The 20,572-nt window shown below is 51.1% G+C and overlaps 1 protein-coding gene across 7 annotated transcripts in view; it reads right to left on the bottom strand.

Annotated features, from left to right (window-relative positions):
* The window catches only part of PTPRS (protein tyrosine phosphatase receptor type S), a 295,013-nt gene that overhangs the window by 37,809 nt on the left and 236,632 nt on the right, over positions 1 to 20,572 (bottom strand). For 3 of the 7 annotated variants that reach the window (XM_077922007.1, XM_077922006.1, XM_077922008.1), the window contains 8 exons: positions 19,031 to 19,621; positions 18,159 to 18,256; positions 17,133 to 17,389; positions 14,589 to 14,682; positions 12,781 to 12,993; positions 11,342 to 11,499; positions 4,841 to 4,953; positions 1,535 to 1,582 (listed from right to left, as the gene is read on the bottom strand). In XM_077922007.1, the coding sequence (XP_077778133.1) occupies positions 1,535 to 1,582; positions 4,841 to 4,953; positions 11,342 to 11,499; positions 12,781 to 12,993; positions 14,589 to 14,682; positions 17,133 to 17,389; positions 18,159 to 18,256; positions 19,031 to 19,621 (1,572 nt within the window). The remainder of the gene's footprint in view (positions 1 to 1,534; positions 1,583 to 4,840; positions 4,954 to 11,341; positions 11,500 to 12,780; positions 12,994 to 14,588; positions 14,683 to 17,132; positions 17,390 to 18,158; positions 18,257 to 19,030; positions 19,622 to 20,572) is intronic. The other 4 variants (XM_077922009.1, XM_077922010.1, XM_077922011.1 and 1 more) reach the window with 3 other exon arrangements.

Below are 20,572 nucleotides of genomic sequence, written 5' to 3'. Positions count from 1 at the left end.
TTACTTTAACTAGGTGCGCCCTATTGTCCGGTGTGCCCTATGGAGCGAAAAATGCGGTAATGGCCGTGGGTTGTTTTTTTGCTCCCACAGTCGTGGAATGCCAGCTCAGCGTTCCTTTCCTAAAAGACTCCCACATTTAAAGCATATGCGCCTCCCCCCCCCCCCCCGCCCACAAAGAAGGCTGGGAACCATAATTTGCCCAGGGCGCTGGGGGAGGGGGGGGGGTAAACAACAGGATGCCGGGGGCTGACGAACGTTGTCTCTGCTTCTGAGATGGGAAGCAGCACCTAGCACAGCCCTTCTCGACCTGCGGGTCCCCAGATGTTGTTGGACTACAACTCCCATCACCCCTAGCCAGCGAGGCCAGAGCTCAGGGATGATGGGAGTTGTAGTCCAACAACATCTGGCCACCCACAGGTTGAGAACCGCTGAATTTCCTATACATCAGGGGGCGGGGAATATTTTCTCAGCCCGGGGGCTGCAGCCCCTAACAGGAAACCTAATGTGCCCTCCCTAGGCGAGGAGGAGATGCAGGCAGAGGGCTGCCCCCCAACTTGTTCCACGCCACTTCCACACACAAAAGACCCTCGGAGCGAGTCCTGGGAAACAGCTGACTGCGCTGGCTGTTCGAAGGTGGCCCTGAATTCTCTGAACTGGCATACAAGTGGGGGAGATGGGGGAAATTAACTTATTGTAATATATAAATGCAAACTGCTATACTGATAAGCACATGGGAGGGTTGCATCCAACTGAGTTCTGCTCAAGAGTAAACCCATTGAACCCAAGTTAGCCAAGACCTTTAACTGCAATGGATCTACTCTGAGCAGGGCTGCAACCCCGCCTGCTTATGAATATGCCCAATTGCAAAGCATAATCCCAAGGGAAGTGAGGTTAGGATTGCAGCACCAAGTCGTAAGTTAGCAGTGTCCATTAACATACGTGGGTTTACTCAGAGTAGGATTTAGTTGGGTGCAAACCAAGGAAGCGAATGAAAGCGACTTTCATAGGCCCACACGCTTAGTTAGTGGTACCCACTGAGATTAATGGACCAAAGACAATTCGTTTCAATGGGTCTGTCGCTGGATACAACCTGGTGGGTCTACTCTTGAGTAGAATTCAAGTTGGATACAACCCACCGGCTGCACCCCTATAGGAGTAAATCCCATTGAACTCAACGGGGCTGACTTCTGCGAAGGTTATGCGCAGGATTGCAGCGAAACGCAACGCACCGGTCCAGTCGCAATTTCGACCGTTTTGCAAAAAGCCTTTTTGTTTCGAGAACTGTAAAACTGGAAGCACGGTTTGGAAATGAGACAAGCAGAAGAAGCACGAGGGACACAATGGCAAAAGCCACAGATTTGCAGAGAGAAAGGAGGGGTGTGAGAATGAAGATGGAAGGAAGAAAGTGCAACAGAAGGAAAACGAAATATATATATTTGGGGGGTGGGGAGAGGGGGGGTGGCGCTGAGAAGAAGAGGGGGGGGGGGAGCACAACCAATGAAACGGACAGGAACGAAAACACACAGGAACTAACTTTCAAGGTCAAACTCAGGGTCACTGAGGGGACTGCTCAGCCCAGAATCTGCAGAAAACAGGAAAACAAAAAAAACAAAACAAAAAAACAAAAAACAAAAAAAACAAAATATATAGACTTTTATAAAAAAGGAAAAAACACTACTCAACCAAGAAAACAGAAAACGGAAAAAAGCAACACAAAATCCGAGAGGAAATGAAAAGTGTTTTCTTCTTCTTTCCCCTCCCTCTCCCCCCCCCTTTTTTTCTCCTTTTCACAAAGGTTTGGGCTTTGTCTGTTTTTTGGCCACGTTCTTGGGTGTGTGCATGGGGGGAGGGGGGGCAGGACTTAAAACAAAAGGGTTGCTTTGTTTTATCCAGAATTTTATCCCACCTTAAGCCCCTTCGCCTCCCCCACCCACCCAAAAATGCGTCTGAGCAAGGAAAAAAAACGATCGAATGCATATCTTGATTTCTAGGAAACACTGAGGAAAATTTGGAGGAGGCGACCCCCCCCCCCCAACCATCAAAGTCTCATTACATGTTAAGTTTTGCATAAAAAGTTAGGCGTGGGCAAATCTGTTGCTTTCTCCATTTCCTCCTGTCTTAAGTCCAGCTCTCCGCTTTGGTTTGCAAAAAGAAAACCGCAATTAAAAACCCACCAGCGTTTAAATGCAGATCAAATCCTAACGCACAAACGTTCCCGTGCATTTTAGCCCAGCGTGCGCGCACTTTTCGCAATGCAATCTCCCCATAAGCGACACGCCCTTTTTGTACTGTCGTTTTCTCCAACGCATGCATTTCATTTCGTTTTTTTTAAAAACCACACTTTGCCCTGATAACTTTGGGGTGAAGAACTACCGTGCAAAATTCGGAGGGAGAGAGAATTGGCAAAGGACGGCCACCTTTTCCCGGTTCTCCGACTCTTTGGGAAAGTTTGGGTTAGTAAGGACTGCCTTAAAAGATGAACAGGACTGGATCCCCTCCCTCCCGCCAACATTGGAGAGGGAGATATCGGTTCCTCTTGCTCTCAGATTTCTTCTCCCCCAGTGATCCTGCCAATAGCACCAGCGGATGTGGCAATAACTCTTTTTCGTCCATGGTACCAACAGTTTGCTCATTGTGCAGAAAGCCACAATGGAGACAGAGCCCTCTCCTCAACAAATTAATAATAATAATAATAATAATAATAATAATAATAATAATAATAATAATAATAATACCCCACCCATCTGACTTGCAGGCCCCAGCCACTCTGGGCAGCTTTTAACAAATATAAAAGCCAACCAGGTTGGGGGACATAGTTGCCTACTGCAGGAGGGATTTCCACAGATTAATTATCACCGCATTAATGAAGAAGGGCTTTTGTCCTTTGGTTTGGCCAAAGAGAGGGGGAACATGCAGGCAGGCTGAAAAGGGGAAGAGAAGAAGAAGAAGAAGAGGAGGAGGAGGAGGAGTTTGGACTTGATATCCCGCCTTTCACTCCCCTTAAGGAGTCTCAAAGCGGCTAACCATCTCCTTTCCCCTCCTCCCCCACAACAAACACTCTACGATACGATAACCTTTATTGTCACTGTCCCATACAGAACAACGAAATTGAAAAACCTACATAAAGGTAAAGGTACCCCTGCCCATACAGGCCAGTCGTGTCCGACTCTAGGGTTGTGTGCCCATCTCACTCTATAGTCAGCTTTTGTGTCCTTCAGCTTTGGGTTCCCAAATCTGGACTACAAACCCCATCATCCTGGAGCGCTGGCTAATCTGTCTGATGACAATGGGAATCACAGAATTGCAGAACTGGAAGGGAACCCAAGGTCAACCTAGACCAGACACCCCCAACCTGCAGCCCTCCAGATGTTTTTGGCCTACAACTCCCATGATCCCTAGCTAACAGGACCAATGGTCAGGGATGATGGGAATTGTAGTCCAAAACATCTGGAGGGCCAAAGGTTGGGGGTGCCTGATCTAGACCCTGCAATTGCAGGAATCTCAGCTAAAGCACCCCTGGCAGATGGACACCCAACCTCTGCTTAAAAATCTCCAAGGAAGGGGGCAAATTATGGACCGGATCTGGACCCCCCCCCCGCCTCCCCGCCAACAAAAAGGTCTTTCCGTCAACAGACATCTTGTGTGCCTAGAGAGGCTGATAAACTAGCGGCAACTGACAAAGAGCCCTGGAAATTAAGCCCCCCTTGTTCCCCTGCTGTGGAGCCAGGGCTGAGAATGTGCCAATAACATCAGTTACAACAAATAACAGTAGCAGTAATAACAATAGCTGCTCTCATTATTATCATCAAAATCCCGCACCAATGAAAGTTGGATTCAGAAGTATAAATCCTTGCAAAACGTGAGTGCGGTTCCACTAATCCATTTTTGTGTTGTTTTGCGTAAGTTATTGTGCTCCACCTCCCACAAATTTGGCATCACTAATGTTGAGTTCCACTAGGCAAATCAAGGGGGCAGACATCAAATCGCACCCACAGCCCACTCAGGCACTATAGGATTCCCATCCAGGCCTTGCGCCCAGAGGTTCTGCCAAGCGTTCCCTGCCCACTTTCAGACTTCTCTGTCTGGTCATGAGGACTAGCGCCTCGCCTTTAAAAAGCGAAAGTAATAAATTAAATTTTGCAATTTTTTTTTGTTCACTTCTGCACGGAGCAGTGCTGCCTAAACCTACCTACCTAAATCCAGAAACCTTCGTTTTTTAAAAAACAAAACAAAAACCAGAAAAGAAAACAAGTCATTAGAAGTCAAAAGGCGGGCTTACATATCGGCAGAAGGCACAGATAAAACAGTAATTGTTTTAAACCAGGAAAGCCTACAGACCTTACTCAGCCAGAGCACCAGGCAGAGAAATGTATGGGATTTCCCCCTTGCGTTGCTCATGTTCAATTCCATAATACATTAAGGAACAATGAGGACTGGGAACTTGCTTTTTTTTTTTTTAATTAAAAAAAGAGAGAGAAAAAGAAAAGAAAGTAGGAAGCTAGATACTGTGGCCACCATCTCATTCTGCAGCTTTTCGGCGATGGTCAAATATCGCAGACACAAACAGCCCTGCCAAAGGTCAGTTACGATTTGCCGCCCGTTGCCAGGGGTCTCCCTAGCAGGCAGACCTGCCACTGCTGCCTCTGCCCCACACGATCTGGGCATTTCCTCCTCCTACCTGAGATGTTGCTTGGCGACGGCAGCTGCTGCAAAGGCCGCAGGTATAGCCTGGCCGCACACTCTGGCTGGCAGCAACCAAGCCGGGCCGGTCTTTCTTCGAGTGAAGTTTCAGGGGGCGGGGGGAGATTCCGGGGGTGCTGGTGGCGTGCGGCCTGTTTACCTGGGGTCTGGAAGTTGATGCGCCTCATCTCCACAGGGTCCTTGGGGTGGTGAGGGGTGATCTCTGCGTTGTTGAGCATACATTTGATGCGCGGCTCCGAGTCTTTTCGTTTGCTGAGGAGCAGGAAGGAGAGAGAGAGCGCGAGCAGATAAAAGACAAGGCTTTAAGGAGTCATGTGCAGCGCTGCACCTCTTGTCAGTTTTGGGGACCCCCTGGTGCCCCTCCAAATGTTGCCGAGCTCCAGCTCCCAGGAGTCATAGCAGACAACAGTCAGGGATTATGGGAGCCCAAGAGTCCAGCAACTTTTGGGCCGGGGTGGGGGGCATAGCCGTCAACTTTCAGATTTGAAAATAAGGTATCAGCAGCCTCACCCGTCCGGAGGACAGTCTACGGGATATCTAACAATCCGGGATAGCAGCGGGAAACGGTGCTGGAATAAGGGAATTTCCGGCAAAAAAAGGGGGAAAGTTGACAGCTGTGGAGGGGGGAAGTCATGGCTGCCCTCCCCCAACTTGGCTTAAAAGGTAAAGGGACCCCTGACCATTAGGTCCAGTCGTGGCTGACTCTGGGGTTGCGGCGCTCATCTCGCTTTATTGGCTGAGGGAGCCGGCGTACAGCTTCCGGGTCATGTGGCCAGCATGACTAAGCCACTTCTGGCGAACCAGAGCAGCGCACGGAAACGCCGTTTACCTTCCCGCTGGAGTGGTACCTATTTATCTACTTGCACTTTGACGTGCTTTCGAACTGCTAGGTTGGCAGGAGCAGGGACCGAGCAACGGGAGCTCACCCCGTCGTGGGGATTCGAACCGCCGACCTTCTGATCGGCAAGCCCTAGGTTCTGTGGTTTAACCCACAGCGCCACCCGCGTCCCTCAACTTGGCTTACGCTGCGCTTAATGAAAAACACCACCACCACAAGACTGCACATTATGGTTCCCAAACAGACTCTCAAAAGCAGTGTCAAATTTATTCTGGCAAAATCTGTGCAGGGCAAAGTGGATCTCATGAGGCAGGCAGTTCCACAGTCTAGTTGTTGCTACCTAGATGCATTTCCAACAGCCGAGGGAACGAGCGTTAAAACTGGAAGCGTGCTTGGCTTTGATAAGTTATGGCTGCTGAATGTCAGGACGGTCAGACAGGCAGGACAATTCACAGGTCAGAATGAACAATAATAATAATAATAAATTTTATTTATATCCCGCCCTCCCCAGCCGAAGCCGGGCTCAGGGCGGCTAACAACAATAAAACAGTACAAAAGTACAGCATAAACAACATTCTAAAATCATTCATTATAAAAATTAATTAATTCAAGCCTCTGGCAACCATTGGGCCAGAGCTCCGCGAAGATTGCCGAGGGAGGGAGTCAGGCTGTGCCCTGGCCAAAGGCCTGGTGGAACAGCTCTGTCTTGCAGGCCCTGCGGAAGGATGTCAGGTCCTGCAGGGCCCTAGTCTCTTGTGACAGAGTGTTCCACCAGATCGGAGCCACAGCCGAAAAAGACCTGGCTCTAGTTGAGGCCAGCCTAACTTCTCTGTGGCCTGGGACCTTCAAGACGTTTTTATTTGAAGACCGTAAGTTTCTCTGTGGGACATACCAGGAGAGGCGGTCCCGTAGGTACAAGGGTCCTAGGCCATATAGGGCTTTAAAGGTTAAAACCAGCACCTTAAACCTGATCCTGTACTCCACCGGGAGCCAGTGCAGCTGGTATAGCACCGGGTGAATGTGATCTCACAGCGAGGACCCTGTAAGGAGTCTCGCCGCGGCATTCTGCACCTGCTGGAGTTTCTGGGTCAGTCTCAAGGGCAGCCCCACGTTGAGCGAGTTACAATAATCCAGTCTGGAGGTGACCGTCGCGTGGATCACAGTGGCTAGGTCAGGGCGAGAGAGGTAAGGAGCCAACTGAAGACTCGAGACTCAACGCGAAGTCGCCTTTTTTTATTATTCAGAAAAGGAGAACGCAGCAGAGTTCACCTAGGCTTGACATTGAAGATGTTGCTGGGAGAGGCGTCTCCTCCAAGCGGATGAAAACTACGGCGAGGAGGAGACAAGGCTCTTTGTGATCTGGGAGTCCCCAGGCTCTGTGGTTAAGGCCATAAGAAAAAGCTGCTGGATCAGGCCAGGGGGCCACAAAGCTGTTACCCCCAAAACCCCTAAACGGAGCCCAAACCATCTCATCCTCCTTGCCTATCCTCCGTGATCAGCCAGAAAGCTTTTCCTTCATGGATGGAGAGGGAACAATGGAAAACATCACCTAGGAAGCAATACCTAGTCTGTGGAACTGCCTGCCACATGAGATCCATTTTGTCCCATCCTTGGTGATTTTCTGCCTCCAAGCTAAGGCTTTTTCTTGTTACGGGCAAACTTTACTCTTGCCTTTTCTGTTTCACTAAATGTACCTCCTCCCCCCCCCCCCCGGCTTTTGTTTAGCAGTGATTATCTTTTAACGGCATGATCTGGAATTTAGATGTTTGTTTGCGTACTGCTTTTAATTGCCTTGTGAGCTTCCCTTGCGTGTTCTATTAAGGTTGGAAAAGTGGGATATAAACAATGCAAATATATAAAGACAAACACCACCCGGACCTAACGGGGTTTTTTTGCTGCGGTTTTTTCAAAGATGAAAACAGCAGCGTCAACATACAAAACGCCAAATCTATAGTTGGAAGCCAGCAATCCAATAGCCAGCCATCTGGAAAGCCCAAACTTTATTGTCTAAAGCCTTGAGAAATGGCTTGTTCTCCCCCCTTGAGGTCTCCTGAACTAACTGCAAATCAACTGTTATGGGAGAACCCTGAGCTCTAGTGCGAGTGGAGAAATATGTGAACCCAAACCCAAATAATTAAAGGGCCTAGGAGTGTTGCCAGAAAACTGCCCTCTCCAACTGCAACCTGTTTGGACAGGTTGCAATATCACTCCCTTTGGGGTGTCCCCCACTCTTTAAAGGTAAAGGTACCCCTGCCCGTACGGGCCAGTCGTGCCCGACTCTAGGGTTGTGCGCCCATCTCACTTAAGAGGCCGGGGGCCAGCGCTGTCCGGAGACACTTCCGGGTCACGTGGCCAGCGTGACGAAGCTGCTCTGGCGAGCCGGCACCAGCGCAGCACACGGAAACGCCGTTTACCTTCCCACTATAAAGCGGTACCTATTTATCTACTTGCACTTAAGAGTGCTTTCGAACTGCTAGGTGGGCAGGAGCTGGGACCGGACGACGGAAGCTCACCCCGCCGCAGGGATTCGAACCACCGACCATGCGATCGGCAAGTCCTAGGCACTGAGGTTTAACCCACAGCGCCACCCGCGTCCCATTCCCCCACTCTTTACTCGAGGGTTAAACCTTGCTGGCACTTTTTAGGAACAGCATTGTTTCAGTAGCTCAGCTGCAGCTTAAAGTGCCACCTTTGTTTTACTGGTTGCCTTTTGGTTCCTAAGGTGCAGCTGACCGCCACCTGAATCAGAGACCGGGAGCTTTTAAAAACTCTTACCTGTCTGGTTTGCTGTCCAGGGAAGCAGTAAAGAAAGAAAGAAAGAAAGAAAGAAAGAAAGAAAGAAAGAGAGAGAGAGAGAGGAGGAGGGAAAGATAAAGATGAGGTTAGTAAGAGTCGCCCTTCACACCCCTTCACCAGGACTCTCAACCATCTGAATTGTAGGAATCTTTAAAATAGTGGCTCGTATATACCTGTATACCTGAAGGAGCGTCTCCACCCCCATTGTCCAGCCCGGACACTGAGATCCAGCGCCGAGGGCCTTCTGGCGGTTCCCTCATTGCAAGAAATGAGGTTACAAAGAACCAGACAGAGGGCCTTCTCGGTGGTGGTGCCCACCTGTGGAACGCCCTCCCATCAGATGTCGAGGAAATAAGCAGCTATCTTATTTTTAAAAGACATCTGAAGGCAGCCCTGTTTAGGGAAGTTTTTAATGTTTTATCGTGTTTTTAACACTCGATTGGGAGCCACCCAGAGTGGCTGGGGAAACTCAGCCAGATGGGCGGGGTATAAATAATAAATCGTGTGTGATTGACCCCTTGCAACATATTGTCTCTGGTCATGGCAGCTCCTGACACTTCCATAGGAAGCGAAAGGCATGCCTTACCCCCCCCCCCCCGCACAATCTTCCACATTTATTTATTTATTCATTCACCGATTTGATTTATATCCCATGTTTCCTCCAAGGAGCTCAGAGAGTGGCAAGTACATAAAACCTTTGTGTTCCTTCATTTTATCCTCACCACTTCCCTGTGAGGTAGGGCCAGGCTGAGAAAAGAAGTGGACTGGTCCCCACAGTCACTCAGTGAGCTGCATGTGGCTCAGTGGGCAGGATTCGAACCCTGGTCTTCCAGGTCCTAGCCCAATACTCTAACTCAGCGGTTCCTGAACTCTTTTTGAGCCACTGCCTCCTTGATTCCACAAACTCACCCCCAGTCCCTGCTAAGGTAAAGGTAAAGGGACCCCTGAGCATTAGGTCCACTCATGGCCGACTCTGGGGTTGCGGCGCTCACCTCGCTTTACTGGCCGAGGGAGCCGGTGTACAGCTTCCAGGTTATGTGGCCAGCAGGACTAAGCCGCTTCTGGCGAACCAGAGCAGCGCACGGAAACGCCGTTTACCTTCCCGCCGGAGCGGTACCTATTTATCTACTTGCACTTTGACGTGCTTTCGAACTGCTAGGTTGGCAGGAGCAGGGACCGAGCAACGGGAGCTCACCCCGTCGCGGGGATTCGAACCGCTGACCTTCTGATCGGCAAACTAACTAACTCCATAAAATGGATGAACTCAGGACTCTAGGGTTGGGAGGGACTTCTAGAGTTATCCAGTCCAGCCCCCAGCCATGTACGAATCGCAGCTAAATCACATGCGAAGATTCAAAGGGAGCTGATTCTCGTCTCGCTGTGTCCCCACAAGCACCGTACATTCAAGAGTGAGATGCCGTATTAAACATATTAAAGGTCACAGTCCATCACAAAGCGGCCATGGCTCCCCCCGCCCCCAAAGCATTCTGGGGGGTGTAGTTTGCTAAGGGTGCTGAGCGTCGCTTGCAGATCATCCCCACGAATCTGGCGGAAGGAAGGAAGGAGCCATCTTGCGCCAGCTCCAAACCTCGCAGTCTTCTGCCAGAGATTTTGGCCGGCTCTCCAACACTTCAAAGGTCAGAGCGCTTTAACAGCCGACCCCTTTCCCCAGGGAACTCTGGGAACTGCAGCTCTGCGGGTTTGTCTCCCAACAACTCCTGGCTCCTTTAGCAAACTATAATTCCCAGGATTCATTGGGGCGAAGGGGGAGCCATTATTGTTTTATCAGGGGTGCCCAAATTTTTTCAAAGAGGGCCAGATTTGATAAAGTGAACATGCATGAGCTTTTTTTAGGATTTTACCCCAAGACATATACTGTATTTTTCGCTCTATAAGACGCCCCTTCCCCCCCCTAAAAAGTAAGGGGAAATGTGTGTGCGTCTTATGGAGCGACTGCAGGAGGGAGGCTCTGCTCAGCGCTCCCTTTAAAGAGGCGCGTGGAGCGTGTGTGCGGCTCTTTGGGGATGCCCTTCTCCCTCCTCGGGGAAAAGCCCCCAAGATCTGCACACACGCTACGTGTGCTCTTTAAAGGGAGCACGGCTCTTGGGGGAGCCTTAGCCGTGCGCAGCCTCTCCCGGACAGGGGATGAAGGCTCCCCTTGTCTGAGAGAGCCTGCGCGCGGCCAAGAAAGAAGCCAGGACAACCAGCGGGATCGCTGTGCTGCGATCCCGCTGGCTATCCTGGCTTATGGGATAGCCGCGCGCAGCCTCCCCAGCCCAGGAGAGGCTGCGCGTGGCTATCCCATAAGCCAGGACAGCAAGCTTCTGGGATTCAGAATACCGCATTTTTTGCTCTATAAGACTCACTTTTTCCCTCCTAAAAAGTAAGGGGAAATGTGTCTGCGTCTTATGGAGCGAATGCAGGCTGCGCAGCTATCCCAGAAGCCAGAACAGCAAGAGGGATTGCTGCTTTCACTGCGCAGCGATCCCTCTTGCTGTTCTGGCTTCTGAGATTCAGAATATTTTTTTTCTTGTTTTCCTCCTCCAAAAACTAGGTGCGTCTTGTGGTCTGGTGTGTCTTATAGAGCAAAAAATACGGTATTTTTTTTCTTGTTTTCCTCCTCCAAAAATTAGGTGCGCCTTATGGTCTGGTGCGTCTTATAGAGCGAAAAGTACGGTACTGCCATGGGGGCCGGATTAAACTGACTGGCGGATTGAATGAGGCCCCTGAAGCAGACTTTGGACATGCCTGTTTTAAGTGGTATTATTCTACTTCTAACGCATAGTGGTGTCTGGATATAGTGGCACCAGCTTTTGGAAGACCGTGAGTTGTTGAGTGCCCCCTGCCTCCCAGCACGCCCCCCTCAAGATCACCCCACTGACCCACAGGGGGCAGTATCGCCCACTCTGAGAGCCACTGCCCTAACCACTATACCGCACAGCCAGCAGCATGGGGGTCCACACACATGCTTTGGAAGCGCAAAACGTGCACGCAAAACCCACTCACTTTTTGTAGAGGAGGATTGCGATGACGATGCAGATGATGAAGACCACGGCCAAGACCGGTCCGATCACCCAGATCAGTCCCTCCTCGCCGTCAATCTTTGGCTGTGGGTCCGGGTTGTCTATCTGGATCGGGTCCGAAAAGGGGCTGGCGGCGTATAACTGAGGGAGAGAAAACAAGGAGAGCCGAGGGAAGGGAATCAGTAACGCGCAGGCGATGGCAAACGTGGAGTCGCTTAGAATCAAACAGCTAGAAGGGGGACCCCAGCGGTCCTCTAGTCCAGCCCCCGGCTGCAATGTAAGAATTGCAGTTAAATTAACAGTGGTGCTAAATTAATGCTGGTGGTGTTCTGCAGGGGTCTGCAAAAAAAAAGTTGCTGGGAAGGGTTGCATCTATATTGTGGGTCGAAGCTTTTACATGCTTTTTTTTTAATGGATATTGATTGATTTATTAGTAGTTCTAGGCGGCTTTTCATTCAAATGAATCCCAAAGTAGCTTACAAACAAAACACCGTAGTAACAGAACAGAACAGGACATACTATGCTGCAAATGCAGCATAAATCATATAGAAACATATGTAATGTCAGTAAAACAATCTTCTCAGTTGGTACTTGTATAAATATAGGGATTTAATTTAATATTATTTATTATGTATTATGTATGATTATTACAGTGGTACCTTGCAAGACAAATGCCTCGCAAGACAAAAAACTCACTAGACGAAAGGGTTTTTGGTTTTTTGAGCTGCTTCGCAAGACGATTTTCCCTATGGGCTTGCTTCGCAAGACGGAAACGTCTTGCAAGTTTGTTTCCTTTTTCTTAACACCGTTAATACAGTTGCGACTTGACTTCGAGGAGCAACTCATAGAACGCGGTGTGGTAGCCTCTTTTGAGGTTTTTGAAGACTTTGGTGATTTTTGAAGCTTTTCCAAAACTTTCCCGACACTGTGCTTCGCAAGACGAAAAAAATCGCAAGACGACAAAACTCGCGGAACGAATTAATTTCGTCTTGTGAGGCACCACTGTATTATTATTATTATTATTATTATTATTATTATTATTATTATTATTATTTGCCCACTTTGGCTCGCCACCCTATATCTGGCACTGGTGGGGTTTTCAAGACTAGGAGAGGAGCAACTAGGAGAGACAACTTTTCCGGGTCATGTGGCCAGCAGGACTAAACCGCTTCTGGCGCAACGGGACACCGTGACGGAAACCAGAGCACATGGAATCGACGTTTACCTTCCCGCCGCAGTGGTACCTATTTATCTACTTGCACTGGTGTGCTTTCGAACTGCTAGGTTGGCCGGAGCTGGAACAGAGGAACGGGATCTCACTCTGTTGCGGGGATTCAAATCACATTGGATGCAATCTGTCTGAGCCAAGAGAATTCAGAGCATTGCGCCCAAAGCAAAATTCAGAAGCAGGAGAGGACTCACCGGATCGGAGGCCCGCAGCACAGCCAGGACGAAAATGACGTACTTCTGACCGGGTTCCAAGGCTTTGTTCTCAAAGCCCTCGTAGCGCTTCAAGTCCCCGAGGATGAAGTAGGAGGGCAGGGTGTTGAAGCGGGCTGCGATGTAGGGCTTGTGGAGGTCCAGCTGGCGGGAGTGGCGGAGGCTGCGGCGTTGCAGCCGCGAGATCTGGATCAACTGGGGAAGGGGACCACGAGGGAGGAGGTTCAAATCAGCTACGCGAGGCACCGCAGAGATTGAGAAGAAGGCAAGGCAAAAGCTTCCAGGTGCACAAAAGTATGGTTACTCTTCTCCTTTATTAAACTATCCCAGCCTCCCTCAGGGAGAACGGTCTCAGAAGGAAATATAAGGGTCTGGGCAGTGTTTACTGCAGAGGCCAGCAAGGCTTACTGGGCATGGGCCAGACCCGCGGAGATCCTCCGTGGGCTGGACCGGTGCCGGAAATCGCACCTGCGCAGAAGTGATTTTCGGCGTCTGGGCCATAGCTGTCAACTTACAGATTTGAAAATAAGGGACCAGCAGCCTCGAAAATAAGGGATCAGCAGCCAAAATAAGGGATTTTAGTCAACAAGCTGAAATACAAAGTTAAAAAGGGACCAGATAATTTTGGAGAGCAGCGCCGGTTTTTAGCCCTTCGTTTCCAGAGGTTGCTGCTCAAGACACCAGCTGATGAAACACTGCAATGAAATAACTACAAGCAGCAACCGCTTTTCGCGCAAAATGAAGTCCAAGCTACGAAGATGCTGCTGCAGTTCTGTATCTTTTCTCTCATGCTCCATCTGCAGCTCTCAGTTCCATCAGGCCGGGTGGGGGGGGGGGGAAATAGCGCCCGAAGTAAACCCGCAGATCAGACCATTTATGCTAGTCTACCACTACAAATCTATGGGAGAAGAACTTGCGGTCCTTCCTCCGCTTTCCCCCTCTATGGTTAGCCCTTGGAACACCTGCCCGCGCCTCCACCTCCTCCTCCTCTCTCTGAACTGCTTTCTCTATGGCTGCCCTTGCTCTCCTCTCAAGGCTCCTCAGTCCCGGCGGGGAGGGGCTCCCGGGGGGGGGGCCGAGGCTGGTGAGAGGAGGCCGGAGGGGGGGCAGGCCGGGCAGCCAAGCAACCCAGTTGGAGCCTCCCTCCTCCCTGGCTGGCAGGGAGGGAGGGAGAGGAGCGGCTTCCTTTGAAACCCAGGAAATTTAAGGGACATCATCAATAAGGGACAGCAGCGGGACTCTTTCTCCTGACAGACTCACAAGTTTGTAGGCTTCTGTAAATATCCAGGGTTGACTTCCTCCGACATTGGCTGAGGTCTTAGAGAAGTGCTTCCTAAACTCCCCCCCCCCCCCGGTTCCATAAACTCACCCCCAGTTCCCCCTACCCTATAAAAAGCATTGTTCAGAATAGCGGTTTGCAGAACCCACTAAAGAAGATAGAACAGTAAAAGGAAAAATCCAGAAAATTCAGAACAGTGGTTTGCAGAACCCACTGAGGAGAACAGTAAAAGAAAATCCAGAACAGCAACATTGAATTGCGCATTTATTCAAAAGCTAGTTGAATGAATTCAACAAAGCGGATGAACTTGATGGAGTGATACCAGCTTTTCAAAGTCTGGTAGTCGTTTATTGCTCCAGCGCCCCCCGCCGCCTCTTTGCACCCCCTAAATCATCCCACTTGCCCCATTCTTTGATCTACCCAAGAGGATTCTGGGAGATGTCCTGGGCCAACCCCGAGTGTACACAAGAGGGCTGGGGTGCGGGGTACATGAATGACGGCTGTCACTCACCTCCTCCAAGTCCATCTCTTCCGGACTGTGGTATATGTTCTGAAACTGGCCGCTTTTGGATTTCTTCAGGGGAACGACCACGATGTAGTATGCCCTGGCAGATCGGGAAAGGAGAAGGAACTGAGATGGGAAACAGGCTAAAAAGGAAAGAGGGAACGGCAGCAAAGGACCAAACTAGCTAAGAAATAAAAGGTTAAAGGTGGAATGAAATACCACAGAATTTTAAACTTTTTTAAAAAAGGGGATATAGGGCAATGTGTCTCTTTTATTGTGTTTAATATTTTGTCCGGAGCCCTCCAGAGTGGCTAGGGCAACCCGATCAAATGGGCGGCATATTAATAATAAGATTATTATTATTTGTCTGTTTGCATTTCTTAGTACAGAAAATATTGATGTGATGTGTAGAGATCTTTCCTGTTCTGTTTAGTTCAGGAGGGTTCTGGAAGGTTTCTTCTGTGTGAAAGAAGGTTCTTGTTTGGGTTATTCCTTCTGAGAAGCTGAGTACAGCGGGTTTGAACTGGTCCTGTTATCTCTTTCTGTCAAGGCCATGCTGATTATAATAGTCAGGCCAGAAGGAGACTGGTTTTTACTTACATTCTCTTTCTATCTCTTTGTTTTGGTGTGGCATTCTGTATGCTGTAGTGTTACGGTTTAGTCTTATTATAAGTTCTTGTAAGTTTTAAGTTAAGCTGCAACTGGATTTCTTTTGGACAGGGCCAATCCTGAATCTATTGGATTTGTGACCATTATGTTCATTTGCCTTCAGTAGCAGTAAAGCTCTGCTGGATGAAATACAATTGCCTCTGGTCTATTTTGTTTGGGAATCCTGCAACGTGTTTAAGTCCCCACCCCCCACCCCAGCGTGACATTGTTATCACCAATATTAAAGGTAAAGGGACCCCTGACCATTAGGTCCAGTCGTGGCCGACTCTGGGGTTGCGGCGCCCATCTCGCTTTATTGGCCGAGGGAGCCGGCGTACAGCTCCCGGGTCATGTGGCCAGCATGACTAAGCTGCTTCTGGCGAACCAGAGCAGCGCACGGAAACGCCGTTTACCTTCCCACTGGAGCGGTACCTATTTATCTACTTGCACTTTGATGTGCTTTCGAACTGCTAGGTTGGCAGGAGCTGGGACTGAGCAACAGGAGCTCACCCCGTCGCAGGGATTCGAACTGCCAACCTTCTGATTGGCAAGTCCTAGGCTCTGTGGTTTAACCCACAGCGCCACCCGTGTCCCTATCACCAATATTATTCAGAAATAAATACATTAAAATCCCTGGCAGGGAGCTACATGAAACAAGGCTTGTGGGCTGCAGGTTGCTTGACTTCCCAGCAGGGCTGTCTTAAGCATATGTGGCGCTGGGTTGCAAAGATTCACCCCCCCCCCAGGTTGCCCAGTCCCAGGTGCGCAGGAGGGCGGAGCCAGCCGGCCGCCTCAGCATCTCGCTGGCTTGGTCGCCCTCGAACTTGTGGCGCAGCAGAAAAGCCCGCCGTGGCGCTCTGGCCAGCGGTGGGCTTTTCCCCGGCCTCAACTCCAGGCCCCTGGACTCTCGGCCTGGCGCCCCTAAGAGCCTGGTGCCCGGGTGCCCCGCACCCCTAGCGCCTATGGGTAAGACGGCCCTGCCTGTTGGGATACTGCCAGGGAGACAGTCATCTCCAGACGATCCATCGATCTCCCGTAGAACAGCATCAGTCAGTTAGCGACACGAGCCTCAGACACATTCCAGGTGCACCCAGAAGAGCAGAGTGGTGCATGCTCTAGTTATCTCCCACTTGGACTACTGCAATGCGCTCTATGTGGGGCTACCTTTGAAGGTGACCCGGAAACTACAACTAATCCAGAATGCGGCAGCTAGACTGGTGACCGGGAGCAGCCGCCGAGACCATATAACACCGGTCCTGAAAGACCTACATTGGCTCCCAGTACGTTTCCGAGCACAATTCAAAGTGCTGGTGTTGACCTTTAAAGCCCTAAACGGCCTCCGTCCAGTATACCTGAAGGAGCGTCTCTACCCCCATCGTTCTGCCCGGACGCTGAGGTCCAGCGCCGAGGGCCTTCTGGCGGTTCCCTCATTGCGAGAAGCAAAGCTACAGGGAACCAGGCAGAGGGCCTTCTCGGTAGTGGCGCCCACCCTGTGGAACGCCCTCCCATCAGATGTCAAAGCGATAAACAACTACCTGACATTCAGAAGACATCTTAAGGCAGCCCTGTTCAGGGAAGTTTTTCATGTGTGATATTTTAGTGTTTTTTGGTTTCTATGGAAGCCGCCCAGAGTGGCTGGGGAAACCCAGCCAGATGGGCGGGGTACAAATAATAAATTATTATTATTATTATTTACAACTTTATTCAGCGTTGGTCAGAACAAAGGAAAAACATGACTGCCTGCCTTCGTGTCGAGGCAACAGACAGAAAACAAAAGCTATATACAAAACGGAAACTCCCTGTGAGCAGGAAGTACGCAGGCTTGTGACACACAACAGCCTGCTCCCTTTTTAAGGAGGAACGGAAATATCCTAACACTGCCTCCCCGTTATTTTTACGTACTGCGCAGGTGAATCTGAGCCTTTCACTTCCGGCAGGTTCACCACGATGCTCCCGTCCAGGTCGTGTCTGTAGGTCACCTCCGGCTTCCGGCTGAGCAGGTTGGCTGCCGTCGAAACCTCCACCTGCTGTTGGAGGTTCCCCAAGGTGCCCTTGGGACCTTTCAGGATGAACCTGTACAACGTGTGAGGTCTCAGGTTCGTGATGAGCTTCTTAGTGGCACGGCCGTCCACCTCGATCTCTTTGCCCTCGTACTGGATCTGAAGTTCGGGGGGGTGGGGGCAGGGGAGAAGCGAATCGAGATTTACTGTGATGGCCTGGGAATCTGATTCAGAGGCTGAACCTGAGGAATCCCAGCCTGCACAGGAGTCTCTGCCTCCAGGGCCGGCTGAGCCGGGGCAGGGCCTTGAGCCTGAAGGGCCCTCACCTGTGCCGGATCCTCAAGAGCAGACACCAGCTGAATCTGCTCTGGCTCCGGAGGGAGGACCCATTGCCTGCAGGTGCACCTCTCTCAGCTCTGTCAGGGGAAGGTGAGGTTGCCTCTGGGTCCAGTAACCCTCCAGCCTCTCCTGAGCTGCAGAGGCTCAGGGCAGAGAGGCGGAGGGAACTAAGTTCTCTCAGGAGGAGTGCTCGCCTTAAGGCCAGGAGAGGCAGGTCACCTGTGGACCGGGGCCGCCCTATGCCTCAGAGGAGATAAAGGCCAGTCAGCCTAGTCCCAGGTTGCGGGAGCAACGACGTTGGAAACCTGTTGCTGCCAGCACCCAGACCTGTTTTTCCAGAGTTCCCAACCACCCCCAGCTTCTTGCTTTGGACCCCGCTTCGCCCTTGGTGGACAGTCTCCAGACCCTCGACCCAGGACCAGATTCTGACCACGCCTCTCGGTAAACCCTACCCCCCCGGGGCCAGCACATTTACAAGAGGTTGGCAAGTGAGGGAACGTGAACCTCGGGGCGAAAGGGGGGGTCCCTCCACCCCCTACCCACCCCGACAGGCAGCGCAACGCTCCCCAAACGTAATATAAATCTGTACCGTGTACGGAACGGCAGAATTGTAATTCTCGGGGAATTCCCATCCTAGGAGAACGGACGTCTTGGTCAGCATCCTCACTTTGAAGTTTTTGGGGAAAACTGTTGGAGAGAAAAGCAGTGAGAGGGGGCGGGGAGCAAGGGGAACAGGGTGGAAAGAGCCACATTTTGGAATTCCAAACAACCGGCAAGAATCATCTTCCAACCAATCGGCAATGCCTTCCGAAATACACAACGCTACGGCTTCCGCCCAGAAAGGTTGCCCGTTCCGTTCCGTCCCGCACCCAACCCTGGCGCCATGACGTCACACAACGGGACACGCCCCTCCTCCCTGTGCCCGCCCCTCGAAAACAGGCTACGTAGCTCCTGATTGGCTGCTGAGGAGAAAAGGGCCTCTGCGGGGGGACAGGACATGTGGGGCTCGTGTTTCGTTTATCTCCCCTTCCCCTGTTTTGTGGTTTGCAAAAGAGAGAGAGAGAGAGAAAGAGAAAGAGAAAAAGAGAAAGAAAAGGCGAGAAAGCAGAAGAAAAGGCTCCTCCCACCTGTGATAGCGACTGCTCCGCCCAGCTGTCAATCAAGGAGGACTGTCTGGACTTGACTTTCGGAAGAAAGAGGAAAGAGGACTTACCTGCCGAAGGCAGAGAGAACCCACCTGCCTTTCTAATTTTGATATTTTATTTTTTTTAAAGGAACGTACTCGCACGCCTGTCTTCCAAGCCAGCGGGGAGCTTAATGGCTTTTGATTTGCGGGCTTGCGTGTTTTTTGTTTGCATTTCATTTTTAACCGCTTTGTGGTTTTGTTTACTTCTCTGCCTCCCGGGAGCGGCTCAGGATACAGGGAGAGAGAGTCACCGTGGAGAAGTCGGCAAGTCCTACCTTGGTCCAGGAGGAACGTCCGGTATTGGACAGAAGGGCTGTACGGCCCCGGACCTTTACTGGTGTGGGCTCGGATTTTAACATCGTAGGCCGTGTTGGGCTTGAGGCCATTCAGCGTGTACGAGTTCTCGGGAGACGGAGGGAGATCCTTCTCCTGCGGGCTCCCGGAAGACGCGGCCTCGCGATAGGCCACGGTGTACTTCACTATGACCCCGTTCCTCTCCGCCATGACCGGGGGCATCCAGTGGAACTGCACCGACTTGGAGGTGATGTTGCTGGCCTGAAGGATCTGCGGGTATCCCTTGGGCACGTCTTCTGGGATGGTGAGCTCCTGGACCGCTTCCTCCCCGAAGCCGGACCGGCTTTTGACGGCCAGCTTGAAGACGTAGGTGGCCCCTCGGTGGATGTTGGTGGCCGTGTACCTGTCCTCCTCCGAGGAGAACTCCAGCGTTGCCAAGGGGTCAACATCCCTGCGGCCGAACTGCAAGCGGTAGCCCAGCACCTGACCCTCTGCGTCCAGAGGAGGCTCCCACTTGACCAGCAGGGCGTTTTCTTGAGTCGGGTGGACGGACAGGATCGGTTTCCCTGGGACTTGAGGAGAGAAGAGAGACAGACCAGGTCAGGAGGACAGGCGGCAGAGAATCGCACACTGTGCGAGTTGGGAATTAATGAGCAAGAACACGAGTTGCACAGGCTTGTTGGGATGTCGGGCCTAATGTGCCTGGAGGCGGTTGGAGGATGGATGGCGGCTAACAGATTGAGGTTGAATCCTGACGAGACAGAAGTACTGTTTTTGGGGAACAGGGGGCGGGCGGGTGTGGGGGATTCCCTGGTCCTGAATGGGGTAACTGTGCCCCTGAAGGAACCAGTGTGCAGCCTGGGAGTCATTTTGGACTCATAGCTGTCCATGGAGGCACAGGTCAATTCTGTGTCCAGGGCGGCTGTCTACCAGCTCCATCTGGTACGCAGGATGAGACCCTTCCTGCCTGCAGACTGTCTTGCCAGAGTGGTGCATGCTCTAGTTATCTCCCGCTTGGATCACTGGAATGCGCTCTCCGTGGGGCTACCTTTGAAGGTGACCCGGAAACTACAATTAATCCAGAATGCGGCAGCCAGACTGGTGACTGGGAGTGGCCGCCGGGACCACATAACACCGGTCCTGAGAGATCTGCATTGGCTCCCAGTACGTTTCCGAGCACAATTCAAAGTGTTGGTGCTGACCTTTAAAGCCCTAAACGGCCTCGGTCCTGTGTACCTGAAGGAGCGTCTCCACCCCCATCGTTCTATCCGGACACTGAGGTCCAGCGCCGAGGGCCTTCTGGCGGTTCCCTCATTGCGAGAAGTGAGGTTACAGGGAACCAGGCAGAGGGCCTTCTCGGTAGTGGCACCCGCCCTGTGGAACGCCCTCCCTTCATATGTGAAGGAAATAAGCAGCTATCCTATCTTTAAAAAGGCATCTGAAGGCAGCCCAGTTTAAGGAAGTTTTTAATGTTTAATGCTGTATTGTTTTTAACACTTGATTGGAAGCCACCCAGAGTGGCT

This window comes from Podarcis muralis, chromosome 18 (assembly GCF_964188315.1).
Source record: "Podarcis muralis chromosome 18, rPodMur119.hap1.1, whole genome shotgun sequence".
NCBI lineage: Eukaryota > Metazoa > Chordata > Lepidosauria > Squamata > Lacertidae > Podarcis > Podarcis muralis.
The sequence above is the reverse complement of the archived record's forward strand: the minus strand, read 5'-3'. Positions and strand labels throughout refer to the sequence as shown.